This window comes from Plecotus auritus, assembly GCF_963455305.1.
Source record: "Plecotus auritus genome assembly, chromosome: 3".
Classification (NCBI taxonomy): domain Eukaryota; kingdom Metazoa; phylum Chordata; class Mammalia; order Chiroptera; family Vespertilionidae; genus Plecotus; species Plecotus auritus.
The window spans coordinates 132175821-132195358 of NC_137772.1; the positions used below are offsets into that span (position 1 = coordinate 132175821).

The window sequence follows — 19538 nt, forward strand, 5'->3', positions numbered from 1 at the left end:
AAAAGGAAAGAAAATGAGAAAATAAACTAATTTTCCTGGGATCATTGGGAAAATTCTGATTATATATATATTTATTGCCACCACAAAGATAGGAATAATTGTAATGAACTCTTATTTTCTACATTCCATTGCATATGGTAATAATTCAAATAATACAAAAAATATATTTGATGAAAAATATCCACCACCACCCTTACTACTTGGCTCAGTTCTTAACCAGAGGCAGTTACAGACTTCTAGTGTATCCTAGAAGACATACAATTTAGAAAGCCGAATCTATGCCTTCCTGGCCAGTGGTAGCAACTGCAGAACCATAGGAGGCAATCTTTCTAGGCCAGGCAGCTGAGGAGGAAGGAGCAATTGGAAGTGGGGTTGGCCTGGTGTGTACTCTGCACCTCCAGAATGTTATTGCCATGGAACCGATAGGGGAGGGGCATGTAATAGAAATAGAATCACAGTTGTTTAATAGCAACTCATTATAAAGAAGAGATTTTCTTACATACTCTGGGAAACTGGAGGATGTGTTGCAAGAGAAGAACAGGCCTGGAGATAAGGCAGTCCCAGAGCTGAGATGAGCCTATCACTCAAAAGAAAATATATTTTAAATCAAGGACAGGACCTATCTGAAGGGAGACAGCGATCTGGGCTAATCTTTTCCAGGGCTAATCTTTGCCAGTACAATATAATAGAAAGCAGACCCTGGGAACTCACTAACTTTAAATTTTGTTCCTAGTCTCTAACTATCCTATATAATAAAGCAGTAATATGCAAATTGACCATCACTCAAACACACAAGATGGCCACCCCCATGTGGACACAAGATGTCCACCAAAAGATGGCTGGCAAGGGAGGGCAGTTGTTGGGCGATCAGGCCTGTAGGGGAGGGCAGTTGGGAGGGACCAGGCCTGCAAGGGAGGACAGTTGGGAGGACCCAGGCCTGCTGGGAGGGCAGTTGGGGGGGACCAGCTCTTCAGGGGAGGGCAGTTGTGGGGAACCAGGCCTGCAGGGGAGGACAGTTAGGGGCGACCAGGCCTGCAGGGGAGGACAGTTAGGGGCGACCAGACCTGCAGGAGAAGGCAGTTAGGGGCAACCAGGCCTGCAGGGGCGAGCAGTTAGGTGTGACCAGGTCTGCAGGGGCGGGCAGTTGGGGGCGACCAGGCTTGCAGGGGAGGGCAGTTAGGGGAGACCAGGCCTGCAGGGGAGGGCAGTTGGGGGCAACCAGGCCTGCAGGGGAGAGCAGTTAGGGGCAACCAGGCCTGCAGGGGAGAGCATTTAGGGGTGACCAGGCCAGCAGGGGAGAGCAGTTAGGGGCAATCGGGCCGGCAGGGGAGGGCAGTTAGGGGGCGATCAGGCTGGCAGGGGAGTGGTTAGGGGGTGATCAGGTTGGCAGGGAGAAGCGGTTAGGGGCAATCAGGCAGGCAGGCAGGCAGGCGAATGGTTGGGAGCCAGCAGCCCTGGATTGTGGGAGGGATGTCCCAGATTGGAGAGTGTGCAGGCTGGGCTGAGGGACACCCCTCCCCCCCGTGCATGAATTTCATGCACCGGGCCTCTAGTCCTGTATAATAAAAGGGTAATATGGAAATGGACTGAACAGCGGAACAACCATTCGCTATGACGTGCACTGACCGCCAGGGGACAGACACTCAATGAAGTAAAATAAAAATAAGGCTGCCCCCAGCCCACAGGCTCCAATCGCCCAATGGGGAATAGGAAACCAGGGTGAGTGGCGGTGGATGTGGGAAGCACTAGGCCAAGGCCCCCGCCCCGCTGGTTGCCCCCCACACAAAGGGCGACTGGCATTGGGGGTCAGGGCTGGCGAATGGGCAAGAATGGCCAACCTCTCCATCCCTCCTCCTGGCTGGCAGGCTCTGATTGCTCGATGGTGAACGGGGAACCTGGGGTAGGTGGCGGCGGGGGGGCGGGGACAGCTGCTGGCAGCTGGGGAAGATGGCCCTGATTGCAGGCCAGGGCTAGGGACCGTACCTGTGCACAAATTTCGTGTGCTGGGCCTCTAGTATCATATAGAAGGGCTGACTTGAAATGTCAGAACAGTCTTTTCAGGGTGTTACACCTGCCTCTCTCTCAGATTGCCTGCTACCTGATTAAGAAACACACCATAAAGATTCAACTTCATCTCTACTTATTTGACTCCAGTAGTGGCAGGCAGCATGGACACTTTCATTTTTTGTATCAGAACAGCTGTTTCTGGAAGACTGTTACCCAGCAGAAAAGATGTTTGGTTTTTACAAGCCATAGATGTATTGAAGGATAGAAGGCTGCTGTATTTGCAGTGCTAAATCCTCCAGTTCTCAATTCATGGACAGCAAATGCTGTGGAAAGGCCTTCCAGACCCGTTTTGTGTTGCATGAGACTTGTTCAGGAGACATCTGTAACGCCTGTGTCCTGCTTGTGAAAAGATGGGAAGAAATTGCTGGCAGGATTAAAACAAAAATAAAAACTGGAATCATGTGGTAGGTGCAAGGCCAGGATCCAATCTATAGACTACCTTGAAACCAAAGAAAGTGAAAATTCTACCTGGAAACAAGATAAAAAGCAAGCAGATCAGCAAACTGCAGAAGGAATTGAAACATCACAATTCTGATGCTCACAGTACCACCTCAAGTGCTTCCCCAGCTCAATCTCCTTGTTATAGTAACCAGTCAGATGATGGCTCAGAGACAGGGATGGCTTCGGGCGGGCTCTAACAGAATGCCAGTTATTTTTCCTTTAGATTTCACAAACTGGAAAAGTCAGAACATATGTTGTGGGATTTTCTGTAAAGGCATTTTGGGGAAGTCCTCATTGACACACATCTATTCAAGTCTTGCTGCAGCAATAAGAAAGCAGCTGCTGAGAAGCTGGGGGCCAGAGCCTCTGCCCCGCTCCACTCAGGAGTGGTCCCTGTGGTTTATATAGAAGGAAACAAAATACAATTTAAACTTTAGGAAAAAATCAACAAACAAACCCACAGCAACAAAAATGACACTCTTGGATACCTGCTATTCTGCCAAAAGACAATTTCTGGAATAGTTCTGAATGGATTATTTTTCCTTCCCTTCCACAAGTACCACCAACTGAAGCCAGTATCTAGTTTACTAAAAGAAAAATAGACATATATATAAAGTTTAAAATGCTGAGTATTTCAGAGGAAACTGAGTGCTGCTATAAAGTGCTCTTTAAGTCTTTTTTTTAAATCCCCTTCTAACGAATGAAACTAGAGGAATTTCAGGGGACAGAGATGGGATTTGTTGTATGATAGACATATGTAGTTTTAACCTTTTTATTTTGAAATGGTTCTTTTTATAAAAATACATTTTGGCTGCAGTATTGGTAGACTATACTATAGTATAGATCATTTCTACTTCTGTATTTATTTATTTATTTATTTATTCATTATTAGGCTTCAACCACAGTCTTTTTTTTTAATTTAAATTTTATTTTTATTTTAGAAAGAGATAGAAAAACATTGACATGTACTCCGACTGGGGATGGAACCCGCAACGTTGTCATATCAGGATGATGCTCTAACCAACTGAGCTACCGGGCCAGGGCCACAGTCTTCTTTTTCCTCTTTGCCTGTAGGATGTACTGTATGTAGTCATGCACTTTGTATTAATACATTAGAAATCTACAAATCTGTTTTGTACTTTTTATACTGTTGGATACTTATAATAAAAACTTTTACTAGATTATTGAATATATTTAATCTTATTAGGGAAAAAAGACACAATTTTATAGGATTTTTTTAAATTCTAAAAATATCTATTTGGACCAGATGTATAAATTTTGGTGTTAAATAGTGTGTGCATATACTGTTAAGAGCCCTGAAATGCACAAGAAGGGGATTACTCAGTAGGGCATAAAAGAATTTCCACAAATGCAAGTTGAACATTCAAATGGCCTGTAACAAGAAAGGGGGTACCACCTTGTGAGTAAAACATTGGGTTGGTAATCAGAAGACTTTGGTTCTACTGCTTTTATTTATTTTTATTTTTTGTTAATTCTCACCTGAGTATATTTTTCTATTGATTTTTAGAGAGAGTGGAGGGGGAGAGACAGAGAAACATCAGTGTGAGAGAGATATATTGATTGGTTGCCTCCTGCACGGGGATTGAGCCTGCAACCGAGGTTCATGCGCTTGACCAGAATCAAACTCGAGACCCTTCAGTCTGCAGGCCAACACTCTATCCACTGAGCCAAACCAGCTAGGGCAATTCTGATGCTTTTATTTTTTTTAAATTTTTTTCATTGATTTTAGAGAGGAAGGTAGAGGGAGAGAGAGATAGAAACATCAATGATGAGAGAGACTCACTGATTGGCTGCCTCCTGCATGCCCTCCCCTGGAGACCGAGCCTGCAACCCAGGCATGTGCCCTTGACTGGAATCAAACTGGGGACCCTTCAGTCTGCAGGCCAACACTCTATACACTGAGCCAAACCGGCTAGGGCAATTCTAGTGCTTTTAGATCTGCCATTAATAGCTGTGTAATTTTAGGTAAGATCCTCAAACTTGGGCCCCAGTCTTCTGATGATAGCTATTTTCGTGGGCATGAATTGATATTATGTATTTTTGACTTGCATTTCCCTAATGACTAATGATGGTTGAGCATATTTAAAGTACTTAGTGGCCATTTGTATGTCTTCTTAGGAGAAATGGCTATCCAAATCCTTTGCCCATTTTTGTTGTTGTTGTTAATCTTCACCCAAGGATATTTTTCCATTGATTTTTAGAGAGAGGGGAAGGGAGGGGGAGAGGCAGAGAGAGGAGACATCCATCTGAGAGAGACACATCGATTGGTTGCCTCCTCCACCGACTGGGCCTGCAACTGAGGCACATGCCCTTGACGGGAATCAAACCTGGGACTCCTCAGTTCGTGGATTGATGTTCTATCACTGAGCCAAACGAGCTAGGGCCCTTTGCCCATTTTTAAATTGTGTTATTGTCTTTTTGTTGAGTTGTAAGAGTTCTTTATATAGTCTAAACTTCAGTTCCTTATCAGAAATATTACTTGTAGATATTTTCTACAGTTCTATTGTTGTATGCACTTTTAGTATCATGTCTAAGAAGCCATTGTCCACCCAAGGCTACAAAGACTTGCTACTTTGTTTTCTTCAAAGAGTTTTGGATTTTCTCTGATCTGTTTTGAGTTTATTTTTATGTATGATGTGAGGTGAGAGTCCAGCTTCATTCTTTTGCATGTAGATATCCAGTTGCCCCACCACCATTTATTGAAAAGCTATCTTTCCCATGGAGTATATTTGCTTTTATTTTTACTAGTTTTGATATAGTGCTCATATTTTCAGGGCATGTGGATACCTTAGCTGGCGACAGAATATAGATTTTCAGACTCAGTGATGTTACTGAGTCATGGATATACATTAGGTAGAAAACATTTGTGCCATCTGGTATACAATGGATTAAAATATAATATAGTCTATTTAGGTCAGGTTGCCTAGCTATTTGTTCACACCCTTCTAAGAGAGGCAGTTACCAGTGCATTGAACTAGTATTTTAAGAAGTCTGATTTAAAACTTTCAGTTTTATCTTCCTATGATCTCACTTTGCATGCCAGGAAAGCTAGTTATTTTTAGCCAAACTGATAGATATCAGGCAACCATTCTGAACTCGGTTGTACCTTGTAGTCAGCCAGTCTATTCAAGAGTGTCATAATGTAACCAGCCTATCATCTCTAGGGAGTCCTTGGAAAATTGAGAATCAGTGAGTGAAGTTAAACTATCATTAATTTGAGGCTTGCCTGAGCTTTATTATTTTACTAGAGGCCTGGTACATGAAATTCGTGCATGAGTAGGGTCCCTAGGTCTGGCCAGCGATCAGGGCCAATTGGGGCCTTCCGGCTGTCGGCCAGGGCCTTTATTTTGCGCCTCCCCCTGGTGGTCAGTGCACATCATAGCAAGTGGTTGAACTCCCGGTTGGCTGAACTCTCCAGGGGACAATTTGCATACTAGCCTTTTATTATATAGGATTGGATTAAGCCCTTTGATGGAAATTACCTCCTTTCCCCATCTAATCTCTTTTATTTCCTCATTTATTTTGGCATCACTATTCAATATCTTGCCCCTAGGAAAATCTAGCATACCACCAGATTCTGGAGAAGATGGATACTTTGAGTTATTGTTCAGTTTCCAAGGGAACTGGGAAATTTAAAGGTTATGTAGCACTTAGTCCAGAAGTCAACATATTTCAATTGCACATAGAGCATCAAACCTTGGGTCCTCTTCCTGACTCCCCTGACCTTTCCCTAAGTTTGTAAGGAGTCCTTTGTGTATGCAGCCTTTAAAGCACTCTTAGCTTTTTAGGGAAGGTAAAACATAAATGAGCCCCGGCTGGGTAGCTCTGTTGGTTAGAGCATCTTCCCAATATACCAAGGTTGCAGGCTCGATCCTTGGTCAGGACACATACAAGAATCAACCAATGAATGCATAAATAATGGAACAACAAATCAATGTTTCTCTTTTCCATCCTCCCTCTCTAAAATCAATAAATACAAAAAATTTTAGCCTGGCTGGTGTGGCTCAGTGGTTGAGTATTGATCTATGAACCAGGAGGTCATGGTTCAATTTCTGGCCAGGGCACATGCCTGGGTTGTGGGTTTGATCCCAAGTAGAGGGCATGCAGGAGGCAGCCAGTCAATGATTCTCTCTCATCATTGATGTTTCTATCTCTCTCTTCTCCTTTCCTCTCTGAAATCAATAAAAATGTATTTTAAAAAAACACTCAATTAGCACCTCTCTTCTCCCTCATCCAAACCATGTGAGGGTAATTAGAGTGCTACATCAGGTGACAGTTTTTACCAAATGTCAGCTTGCCCATACATAATGTTGAATTTAAATAAATAGCCAGATATTTCTCCAGCAAAATGGGTTTATTCAGGAATAATAAGGAATTGTGGTTTGGGACATTCAGTCTAGTAACAAACTATGGGCAAGTCCAGAAAAACAAAAGTGAGAACCACTTTTTTATGGACTTGGGAGGCACTGTTGTAAGTGAAGAGTCTGTTGGAGGACTGAAAGTTTCAAGTATAGTTGTTTTTCATTGGCTGAGTTATGGCAGTCTCCCACTGGCTGAGCTGTTACTGGGCGAGGAGGACTCTTCTTTCTGCTGAGGTAGTAAAGTACTAGTATTCTCACCTCCTGTCAGAGATGCAAGGTACCTACCGTCTCTTCCTGTTGGGGTCAACAGTTTGCATTGAGTGACATGTGTGAGAACTCTCTTCTACCCTCCTGACTTCATTTGAATGAAGTTTCTGTTTATTAATTTTCATAGTAGATATTTTATGATTTTCTTATTTACAAACTTGGACAATAGTAGGATATATTCAGTTCTGTAATATAGTAGCTGTGCCCTGAAGTTCACAGTTTGAATCTATAGTTGTTGGTGTGTTTTTTTTTTTAAGTTAATTTTAGTTTTATTTTGAGATATGAAGAGTCTGAACAAAATTTCTAGGGATATAGTGTAGTGGGTTGAAGTATGCTATCAGCTTCAAGGTGCTGTCACTCCCTACCCTTCCCCCCCCATACCCATCCCCTGTCATCTCAACCCTCAACCCTCTTGTGTGTCTTGGTTTCTGTCCCTAGCTGTCTGTTACAACCTTGAGGACTCGGAGCTCTGGGTAACCTTAATATGCCCCTCCATAGACATTACAGTTGATTTTGAATTCCTTATGGGGCTTCTGCACATTGTGAGGGATACCCTTTGACACCTGCACATGGATTCTTAGTCACCTAAGAATACCCCTATTTAAACTGAAGGGAGAAAATACCCCTTATCTTTGGAGCCAAATGAGTTCAGGCTCTCATTTATCCAGTAAAATGTTTTGTTCAGACTCCCAGAAAGCAATTCCAATTGAAAAGCCAAAGTTAAAAACCCAGTCACCCATTCTTTTCTCCTGTCCTGAGTTACCTTGATCCTGTCTTTAGTCTTATCCCTTAACATTAGCTCCACCTTAAGGACTGGGGATCAAGCCTACAACCTGACCATGTGCCCTGACCAGGAATCAAACCAGTGACCTTTCAGTGCCTGGGATAACACTCAAGCAACTGAGCCACATCAGCCAGGGCATGAAACCTCTTTTTTTTAAAAAACAATGTAGTATGAACATTTCCTTATGTCATTAAAAAGTATTTAAAAATTATTTTAATGAATTGCATCATGTATTTGAACTGTAATGTATCTATATACTGTGAAATGTCAAGAGTATTTTGAAGTTTATTGGTAAATAATGTCATCGTGAACATATATTTGTATAATCCTTGTGCATAATTTTGATTCAACATAAGATAAAAATAGTTCACTTACTCATTTTTTCTCTCAATAGGTAATTATTGAGTAACTGCTTTGTGGCAGGTATTTTAAAGAAGTTATAATAAAGCCATTTCTCTCAGGAGTCAAAATTGGGGGGAGGGGCTTTCTATTTCACCTTAGGTTCTTTAGATATGAGCTGATTGGTCAGTTACACGTTGGGCATTCTAGGCTTGGTTGCTAAGATACGAATATTTCTCAACAGTTGAGCAGTAGTCTCAGGAGACATTTCTGTGTTGGCTGCCCACTTTCTCATAGTACTACTTGCAAATTTGGTGTTGGTGAGAGAATAGAAATAGGCTCAGGCCTAGAGCAGAGGTAAGTTCGAACATGAGAAATAAAGTTGGACAGTTGGCTGTCTGTATGGGTTTGTGACTATGTATTATGTAGATCCTCTACACCTCTCAATCTCTAGTGCAGGACAGTGTTAAAGGCTGTTTCTAAAATCACCTAAACTGCTGCCTCGCACAACAATTTCAAAACTACAACTAAAAGAACGGACACCATCCAGAACCACAGGAAAGCTGGCTGAGTGGAAATTCTACAACTAGAAGGAAAGAGAAAAGCTCACAGAGAATTGGAGGTACGGCAAAGGGTCTTTGTGCACGCAGAGAGGAAGGGCGGCTGAGAGCCTGGCTGACTTTCTCTGGCGGGAGGGGGAAGGACGCCCCCAACTGCACTGAACCCCAGTTCCGACTGCACTGAACCCCAGTTCCGGGCGAAACCCCGTGGACCCGGGCTCATACAGGGGGAGTCTGGACTGTCAGGTAGAGAGAAAGGCACCCGGAGACTCAGAGACCCAGGGGAGACCTGAGGGAGCCACGGCAGGCAGGGGTCTGGAGGCGCGCGCGCCAGAGTGCACAAAGACTACGGAGGTTGCCACAGGCTTTCCCTAGCAGAAGGGAGTCGGAAGCTCCTGACTGCACTGAACACCAGTTCTGACTGCACTGAACCCCAGTTCCAGGTGAGCCCCTGGGGACCCACGCTCTTACGGGGGGGGAATCTGGACTCTCGGGCAGAGGCTCGGGAGCCGGGGAAGGCAGAGGTCTGGAGGCGTGCGCACAAGGGCAAGGCTGACGGGAAGCCAAGACTGTCTGCTCCGCCCTGAGACTCCACCCCATCCAAGCTGAGTACAGAGGCTATTGCAATTTGGCAAGTCTAATCCTATAAGGCTGTCTCCAGCACCGAACTTTTCCCAGCTTAGACACAGCTGATCCTCACAGCCAATTGGCCTGGAGGTCAATTCCTCCCAGTGATACCAACAACAATCAAGACTTAATTACAACAAGGCTGTACACACAGTCCACAAAGGGGTGCACCAAGAGTGTCCACCTCAGGTTAACTGGGGAGGCCGACCCACTGGGCCATATAGGAAACCTAGCACACAAATTTACCCTACCAACTCAGGGAAGCAGTGAAAATGCGGCGTCAAAGAAACAGATCACAAACGAAAGAAATGGAGGAAAACAAATGACTGGATATAGAATTCAAAACCACGGTTATAAGGCTTTTAAAGAATATCCTAGAAAAGGCTGATAAATATAACGAGACCCTCGAAGATATGAAAACAGACCAACTAGAAATTAAACATACACTGACTGAAATAAAAAATATTATACAGAGACCCAACAACAGACTAGAGGAACACAAGAATCAAGTCAAAGAATTGAAATACAAAGAAGCAAAAAACACTCAACCGAAAAAGCAAAAAGAAAAAAGAATCCAAAAAGTTGAAGATAGTGTAAGAAGCCTCTGGGACAACTTCAAGCATACCAACATCAGAATTATGGGGGTGCCCTGACTGGTTTGGCTCAGTGGATGGAGCGTCGGCTTGCGGACTGAAGGGTCCCGGGTTCGATTCCGGTCAAGGGCATGTACCTTGGTTGCGGGCACATCCCTGGTGGGAGGTGTCCAGGAGGCAGCTGATCGATGTTTCTCTCTCATCGATGTTTCTAACTCTCTTTCTCTCTCCCTTCCTCTCTGTAAAGAAAATCAATAAAATGTATTAAAAAAAAAAAAGAATTATGGGGGTGCCAGAAGAAGAGAGAGAGCAAGATACCGAAAACCTATTTGAAGAAATAATGACTGAAAACTTCCCCCACCTGGTGAAAGAAATAGACTTACAAGTCCAGGAAGTGCACAGAACCCAAACAAAAGGAATCCAAAGAGGACCACACCAAGACACATCATAATTAAAATGCCAAGAGTAAAAGACGAAGAGATAATATTAAAAGCAGCAAGAGAAAAACAGTTAATTACCTACAAGGGAGCACCCATACGATTGTCAGCTGATTTCTCAACAGAAACTATGCAGGCCAGACGGGAGTGGCAAGAAATTTTCAAAGTGTTGAATAGCAAGAACCTACAACCAAGATTACTCTACCCAGCAAAGCTATCATTCAGAATTGAAGGTCAGATAAAGAGCTTCACAGATAAGAAAAGGCTAAAGGAGTTCATCACCACCAAACCAGTATTATATGAAATGCTGAAAGGTATTCTTAAAGAAGAGGAAGAAGAACAAAGTAAAGATAAAAATTATGAACAACAAATACATATCTATCAACAAGTGAACCTAAAAATCAAGTGAATTAAAAACCTGAGGAACAGAATAATCTGGTGAATATAATAGAATCAGGGGCATAGAAAGGGAGTGGACTGATAATTCTCAGGGGAAAAGGGTATGGGGGGAGTTCAGGAAGAGACTGGACAAAAATCATACACCTATGGATGAGGACAGTGGGGGGGAGGTAAGGGCAGAAGGTGGGGTGGGAACCGGGTGGAGGGGAGCTATGGGGGGAAAAAGGAGAAACAATTGTAATAATCTGAATAAAGATTTATTTAAAAAAAAAAAAAAGGCTGTTTCTAATTTGATAAGGCAAAGACTCAAAACCTCCAGAGACCGCCTCTGTCCACAGACTAATAGGATTCTGGCTTGAATTGCCTTCAGGTGTGGCGAGAGTTTTTTCAACAGGGTGAGCAGTTGCTTCTGCCCGGAGGCTATTGTTACTTTTAATCTCTCAAGTGGCCTCAGGGCAAGGTGTTTTCCAATAGTGTGTGTTGACTGTCTTCCCCCCAGGCAAGGCAGATGTCTGTGTGGGAAAGATGTCCTCTGCTGCGTGAGGGAATGGCTCAGCCCAGGAAACTTGGGTGTCTGCCTTTTGAGCTCTATCCCCCAAGTCCCCAGTCCTGGGTTCTGCTCTCACAGCTCCAGTCCACTTCATCCTCCCTCTGCCAGCACAAGGTGGGTGGCTCCACAAGGAATTTTTGTGTGTTGGCCCTTTAAGAGGGTGCCTGAATTTTCAGCTGGCACTCCCTGGCAGACAGCACCTCACTGCTTTTCACAGCTAGATGTTATGTGGGTACCCTCCTTAGTTTTGTTGCTCTCTGCTGGGGAGCCCAGCTTTGGGATTAGATCCCAGAGTTCTCAGTGGCACCTCCTCACAGCTGAGATATCTCTCTGGGACTTCAATTGCTGTCTGTGGGTGCCCAGCCAGCCCTTTGGTGCCTCCACCCCTCCTACCAGTCTCTATGCAGTCTCCACCTTCAGTCCTTGGGTATCAGGGTTCTCTCCTGCGAGTTTTCCGTTGATTATTCAGGAAGCCTTTCTGTATTTCAGTTGTAATTCCAGCTTGTTCCTGGGAGCATGTTCGTGCAGCATCCTCCTACTCTGCCACTATTTTTAATCCTAAAAATATATTTTTATTGATTTCAGAGAAAAAGGGAAAGGGAGAGAAAGATAGAAACATCAATGATGAGAGAGAATCATTGATTGGCTTCCTCCTGCATGCCCCACACTGGGGATCCAGTCTGCAACTTAGGCATATGCGCTGACCAGGAATTGAACTGTGACCTTCTGGTTTGTAGGTTAACACTCAACCACTGAGCTATACAGGTTGGGATGGGCTGTTTTTTATTTTATTTTTAAGTTGTTGATATAAGTAAGTTTAAATTTGGTAGAGGAAGGCTTCACCAGATACCTTGATAGGATCATTGTGACCAGGAATTTAGTTGGCCATGTGCAGGTCTAAGAATGTGTTTTTTTTAGTGAACCGAGATGTACCATGTGACACCTAGCTCTTTGGCTTCCCTTTTCTAGAGCACAAACATACCTGTCAAACTCACAACAGTCAGTTTTGAAACCAGATATCAATTCATTAATTTACAATGAGAACTCTAACTCTTCCAGTGTACATTCAGTTCTACTGCGCATGATTCTTTATTCTTGGGAATATGATGCCTAAGAAGTTAAATTGAAAATTAGCAGGCTGATTGGGAGGCAAGGAGTCAGAGAAAATGAAATTAGATTGTGCTGAGGGATAGTTAATTAAGCTGTGAACAAGTCTTTTATAGTTTCTTGTGCTTAAAATGAGTAAGCTCTTCCGTAAAGAGAATACTCTTGTCTACCAGATTTAGTATTTCTCTTTCTTGAACAGGCTGGCTGCACTCTGAGAAATTCTAGCTCCTTGGTTCCCCTTTTCTAGACCACAAACAGGATACTCTTTTTCTATAGAACATTTTTTTTCTTTACATATATTAATAAAATGGACTAGCTATAGCTTGTGTTTTTGTTTCATCAACTGTTTCACAGTTAGGAGACTATAAGACACTAAACAGCTGTGGCCACATATATGTGGTAGTTTCTCATGTCTTTTTTATTATTTAATTTATTTTTTATTGATTTCAGAAAGGAAGGGAGAGGGAAGAGAGATAGAAACATCAATGATGAGAGAGGATCATTGATTGGCTGCTTCCTGCACACCCCTTACTGGAGATCGAGCCTGCAACCCAGCCATGTGCCCTTGACCGGAATCGAACTTGGGACCCTTCAGTTCGCAGGCTGATGTTCTATCCACTGAGCCAAACCAGCTAGGGAAGTTTCTCATGTCTTTATACTTCATATTTACCATATGTGCAGGCAGGTTACTTCTTATCCATTATACAAGACATATTTGCTAGAAGAACCTTATCAGCCAGTTCTATGAGGAGGACCTTATTATAGTATCATGTATATTTAGCGTTCCTGGTACATTAAAGTCCATCTATTCACATGAATTCATGAGTCTCAAAATATATTCCTTCCCAACTTGCTCTAAGTTCTCTATTCATTCTTCATGGATAGTCCATTTTTTTGGCACATTATCTTAGGTCTCTAGTCTTTTCCTTATACAGTAAGTCCTCACTTAATGTCCTGATAGGTTCTGCAACTTTAAGGGAAATGATGTATAATGAAACCAGTTTTACCATAGGCTAATTGATATAAACAAGAGTTAAGTTCCTATGCATCCTTCCACATTATCACGAAACAATGTTATTTGAAGACCTACTGTAAACAAGGTTGGGTGAAAAAGAGTAGTCTGTTTTTCTGTATCTTCTGAGTTTATCTGCAAGCTTTCATTAGGCAAGTTCAGGAAAAGCACATTTCCTTTCCTGCCCATAGTCTCACCCCTTAGAATAACTCTTCCTGTTAGTGGCACTTTTTAAAAGCAATGTTAATGAAAAAAAAGTAAATAGATGGCTTTTTGCCTAAGAAACAATAAAGTAGGTTATAATATATATTTTTTTAAATAATGGCTTAATTTTTTAGCTTGGGACTTGATACTTTTCTATTCTGAAATATCCCAGATTCATAATTATTTCTATATATTATATGCTCTTATTTGCCAAAGCTTAAAAATAGTGTAGGTCAAGTACCTCCAATTCCATCTTGTTGGATTGTTTTTCATGGTCTTGCATGCTTTTTTTCTGACTTCTTGCTACCATGTTCCATATTTTGCTTTTGTTCATAGCGTTGATTGCTTTCTATTTGGAATGTTCCAACTGTTATCCCTTGGCCCTAATTTGTTTGATTAATATGTAAAAACGAGAGGCCCAGTGCACAAAATTTGTGCACAGTAGGGTCCCTAGGCCTGGCCAGTGATCAGGGCCGATCTGCGGGAGACCAGCGGAGTGATCAGGGCCCCTGCTTGTACCCGCCTTGGCCTGGTATCACCCGCTCTCTGTTCCCACCCCCTGCCACCTCCTCTGGTCCGGGCCTGCAGGCTGGGGGAAGCTCCTGCATTGAGCATCTGCCCCCTAGTGGTCAGTGCGCATCATTGCGACCGGTAGTTACTTCGGTCATTTTGCCGTTCAGTTGATTTGCATATTAGGGTTTTATATAGATAGATGAGCAAGAAAGCAAACATTATTTTTTTGCTAATTAAAACATGAAAATAATTTGGGGTTTAAACAATAATAAAATTTATTTTTCTTTTGATCACAAAAGTAAGAAAAATTAAAAATATAGAAAAAGGGAAATAATTATAGTCTACTACCCAAAGACTATGTTTCTTTGTATTCCTTTATCTTTTATTTATGCATATGTGTTTATATAGTTTAAACTTGTGACCACGTGTTGATAATAATGTGATAATTACTACATATATTTTAAATAGACTTGTATCATGATCTTCAGCTTGGCTAGGAATACATTTGTATCATTTAAATATATAGTTATAGCTGTTCAATAAGTAGTTACTAAATGAATGAGCCGTTGCCCCTCAATTTTCTCATTTCTTAAGTGGGAAAATTAATTCACAAGGATTTTGTGTGAGGGTCAGTGAAACACTGTAAATCTACAAAGTGGGTGGGTGTTGTCATAACTCTCCTGGGTATAATATCAAATTTTTTCCTAGAGAGCACTGCTGGAGAAGAAGCAGAGGAAAAAGCGCCTGGAACCACTCATGGTGCAGCCAAACCCAGAAGCCAGGCTACGTCGGTCAAAGCCAAGAGGTAGTGAGGAGCATACTCCTTTGGTGGAACCTCGTACCCCTCACAACAATGTCATCCTACATGGTGTGTATTTAGGCAGCATCTCTTACCTCTGGGGTATAGGTTTTTCAAACCCAGAAGAAGGCAGGAAGATTCTTAGATGGATCAAAGAAACAACATTAGCATTGACACTAGGGTATCTTCATAAATTTTTTAAAAATGTTTTTATTGATTTTAGAGAGAGAGGAGGGAAAGGGATAGAAAGATACAAAGATCGATGAGATAAAAGAGAAACATTGGTTGGTTGCTTCTTGCATGTCGCCTACTGGAGTTTGAGCCCACAACCCTGGCATGTGTCCTGACTGGGAATTGAACCAGTGATCTCTTGGTTCATGGGTCAACACTCAACCACTGTGCCACACCGGCCAGGCCTTCATAAATTTTTATAATTAAATTCTGGGTCTTTGAGGTAGAATAAAAGCAATGGTCTAATTGCTAGGAGATACCATAAAGTTTATATCCACCCTAGAAATGTTATTTTTAGATGTCAAATGAATTAGTCCAGAATAGCCTATTTTAGGAGCTTATAGTCTCTACTAGAGGCCCGGTGCACGAAATTCATGCACGGGGGGGTGTGTCCCTCAGCCCAGGCTGCACCCTTTCCAATCTGGGACCCCTCAAGGGATGTCTGACTGTCCGTTTAGGATCCTACCGGTAGGATCGGGCAGTCGGACATCCCTCGCACAATCCAGGACTGCTGGCTCCCAACTGCTTGCCTGCCTGCCTTCCTGATTGCCCCTAACTGCTTCTGCCTGCCAGCCTGATCACCCTCTAACCACTCCCCTGCCAGCCTGATTGGTGCCTAACTGCTCCCCTGCCACCCTGATTGCCCTTAACTGCCCTCCCCTGCCAGCCTGGTCACCCCTAACTGCCCTCCCCAGAAGGCCTGGTCCCCCCCAACTGCTCTCCCCTGCAGGCCTGGGTTCCCCCCCCCCCCAACTGCCCTTCCCTGCAGGCCTGGTTGCCCCCAACTGCCCTCTCCTGCAGGCCTGGTCACCCCCAGCTGCCCTCCTCTGCCAACCCGGTCACCCCTAACTTCTCTCCCCTGCAGGCTTGATTGCCCCCCAACTGCCCTCCCTTGCAGGCCTGGTCCCTCCCAACTGCCCTCCCCTGCTGACCATCTTGTGGCAGCCATCTTGTGTTCACATGGGGGCAGCCATCTTGTGTGTTGGAGTGACAGTCAATTTGCATATTACTCTTTTATTAGATAGGATTTACACACTAGAGGCCCAGTGCACAAAATTCGTGCATGGGGTGTGTGTGTCCCTCAGCCCAGCCTGCACACTCTCCAGTCTGGGACCCCTCAAGGGATTTACACACTAGAGGCCTGGTGCACGAAACTAGTGCACGGGGGGTGTATGTCCCTCAGCCCAGCCTGCACACTGTCCAGTCTGGGACTCCTCGAGGGATGTCCGACTGCCCACCGGGATTGGGCCTAAACAGGCAGTCGGACATCCCTCTCACAATCCAGGACTACTAGCTCCCAACCACTTGCCTGCCTACCAGCCTAATTGCCCCTAACTGCTTCTGCCTGCCAGCCTGATCACCCCCTAACCACTCCCCTGCCAGTCTGATCGATGCCTAACTGCTCCCCTGCCTGCCCAGTTGCCCCTAACTGCCCTCCCCTGCAGGCCTGGTCACCCCGAGCTGCCCTCCCCTGCCAGCCTGGTCGTCCCTAACTGCCCTCTTCTGCAGGCCTGGTTCCCTCCCCCCACTGCCCTCCCCTGTAGGCCTGGTCTCCCCCCAACTGCCCTCCCCTGCATGCCTGGTCCCCCCAACTGCCCTCCCCTGAAGGCCTGGTACCCTCTAACTGCCCTCCCCTGTAGGCCTTGTCCCCCGCAACTGCCCATCCCTGCAGGCCTGGGTCCCCTCCAACTACCCTCCTCTGATGGCCTGGTCACCCCTAACTGCCCTTCCCTGCTGGCCTGGTAACCCCTAACTGCCCTCCCTTGCCAGCCTGGTCCCCCCTAACTGCCCTCCCCTGCAGGCCTGGTCGCCCCCAGTTGCCCTCCTCTGCCGGCCCGGTCACCCCTAACTGCCCTCCCTTGCAGGCCTGGTCCCTCTCAACTGCCCTTCCCTGCTGGCCTGATCGCCCACAACTGCCCTCCCCTGCTGGCCATCTTGTGGCAGCCATCTTTGACCACATGGGGGTGGCCATCTTGTGTGTTGGAGTGATGGTCAATTTGCATATTACTCTTTTATTAGATAGGATTGTGGCACAGTTAACTTCGAAGCCAGGAGTTGGTAGAGAGCATCCATTCTTCCAATAGGTAGGACTCCAAGGATCTTCTAAGATGATGAGAGGACAAGGGATGAATGGGATTAAGAGCCTCTAAGTCAAGCCCCTTAAGCTATTGATTTGTATGGGATTTGAACCTTGGAGGACCTATTTTGTTTTCATAGTCTCATACTTAAGTTTCTCAAGGCAACATCAGGCACATTTTATTTTAGTAAGAGTCAGAGCATGTTACTAAAATGAACACAAGTCCTGGATTACTCTGTTAACAATGTCCTCATGGATGTTAAGCAAAGGGGAGAGTGCAGTGCTTTGGTGTTTCTTAATTCTGATCACATAGTCCAAACCCACAGAGCTAAAGAGTGGGTTATGCTTTCTTTTTTCTTTTGGTCCCCAGGCATTGATGGTCCAGCTGCTTTCCTGAAGCCAGATGCTCAAGATTCAGAAACCAAACTTCATGTTCTCTCAGTTGGCTCTTCTGCTACAGAAGAGGATACTGAAGGAAGTGTTGATGGGGAAAGCACTTTGGATACTGCTTCTAAGCCAGATCTTCAGGAGATTCTCCAAAAACACGGTGAGGATCAGTCATGATTTTAAGGCCATTAATTGTCTTAGTAATTTATAATCTTTTACTTTACTTTCTTGTTGATTAATAATCTAGATGACTCGAAATTACTTGCAGTATGGTTCAGGTCTTTACAGAGGTGACAGCATTAGGCATCTTTGAGATTTGAGAATTGGTCATTGTCAACAATAGTAGTATTTATCCTGTTACCTAAGAAAAATAAGTCAATTAAATCAAATGTGAAATGTCAGCAGCATTAGCTACGATATGTGGCTATTTATTTTTTCTATTTTAGTTTCTGCCCTCTTCCTTTTACACGTATGCTACTCAGCACCCCTATTCTACCTCCATTTCATAGTTTATATTGATCTAGTGATAAGGGGAAAGATAAATAGCCCGCTTAATGGAAACACAAATACATTTTTTCATTAGAGCCTACTTTCTGCCAGTTGAAGTTACTATTTCCATGGATATCCCTGTACATTTTAGACATTCTTTTTAGTCATCTTTGCTTCTTAGAAAAATAACTTTATAGGAGAAGGAATTGTCTCCTTTTCAGATAAGAAGACTGAAGTCCAATAATAAATAAATATTTATTGGGTGCCTACTTTATAATAGGTAGGTATTGCTAGATCCTGGGCTATGTGAATCAGAAGATTGTACCACAGAATGGTAGAATAGATGTACATTCAAACAAATTCATACATTCATTCATTTAGAAACTATGTATTGAGTATATGCTATTTATCAGGCATTGTTTTACTACTTAGGATACAGTAGTAAAAAAGGTTCCTGCCCTCATGGAGCATTTATTCTGATTGAGACTTCATGTGCTTAAAAAGCCAAGCGTGCCCTGCTGGTGTGGCTCAGTGGTTGAGCACCATGAACCAAGAGGTCACCGGTTCGATTCTAGTCAGGGCACACATTCCTGCATTGTGGGCTTGATCCCCAATAGGGAGCATGCAGGAGGCAGCTGGTGGATAATGTTTTTCTCTCATTGATGTTTCTATCTCTCTAACCCTCTCCTTTCCTCTTCTTTCTAAAAAAAAAAAAAAAAAAAAAAAAAAATCAATAAAACCATATTAGCTCTAGCCAGTTTGGCTCAGTGGATAGAGCGTTGGCCTATGGACCAAAGGGTCCTGGGTTCAATTCCCAGTATACATCGGTTGCAGGCTCCTCCCTGGCCCAGGCCCTAGTCAGGGCACGTGCAAGAGACAACCAATCGATGTGTTTCTCTCACATCAATATTTCTCTCTGTCTTTCCCTCTCTTCCACTCTATAGAAATCAATGGAAAAATATCTTCGGATGAGGATTGAAAAAAACACACAAAAACATATTTAAAAAAAAAAAAAAAAGGCAAGAGGACATGGAGAGTGGTGCCTAACCCAGACTTGAAGGTTTGGAAAGCTATCCAGAGAAAGTGATGTCTATGCTAATTAGAGCCTGATTCAGGAAGAGCTGGCAAGTTCAAACTGGCTGGAGCTGAGAGTATGATATGATGAGGTTTGGAAGGGGATTGTAGAGAGATGAATCTAGAGAAGAAAGCAGGCTCTGATTATATAGGACATAATAGGCTGAATTTAGAATTTGGATTTTATCTGAAGAGTAAT

At 43.7% G+C, this 19538-nt stretch overlaps 1 protein-coding gene and 1 pseudogene across 2 annotated transcripts in view; both read left to right on the top strand.

Moving 5' to 3' along the window:
• The window catches only part of TULP3 (TUB like protein 3), a 98526-nt gene that overhangs the window by 59992 nt on the left and 18996 nt on the right, over positions 1-19538 (top strand). Inside the window, exons 3-4 of the mRNA XM_080662711.1 lie at positions 14991-15150; positions 17760-17936. Coding sequence (XP_080518837.1) covers positions 14991-15150; positions 17760-17936 — 337 coding nt within the window. The remainder of the gene's footprint in view (positions 1-14990; positions 15151-17759; positions 17937-19538) is intronic.
• Positions 2230-2916, top strand: LOC308243315 (SIN3-HDAC complex-associated factor-like; annotated as a pseudogene). Its single transcript has one exon. The product of its transcript is annotated as an SIN3-HDAC complex-associated factor-like (transcript).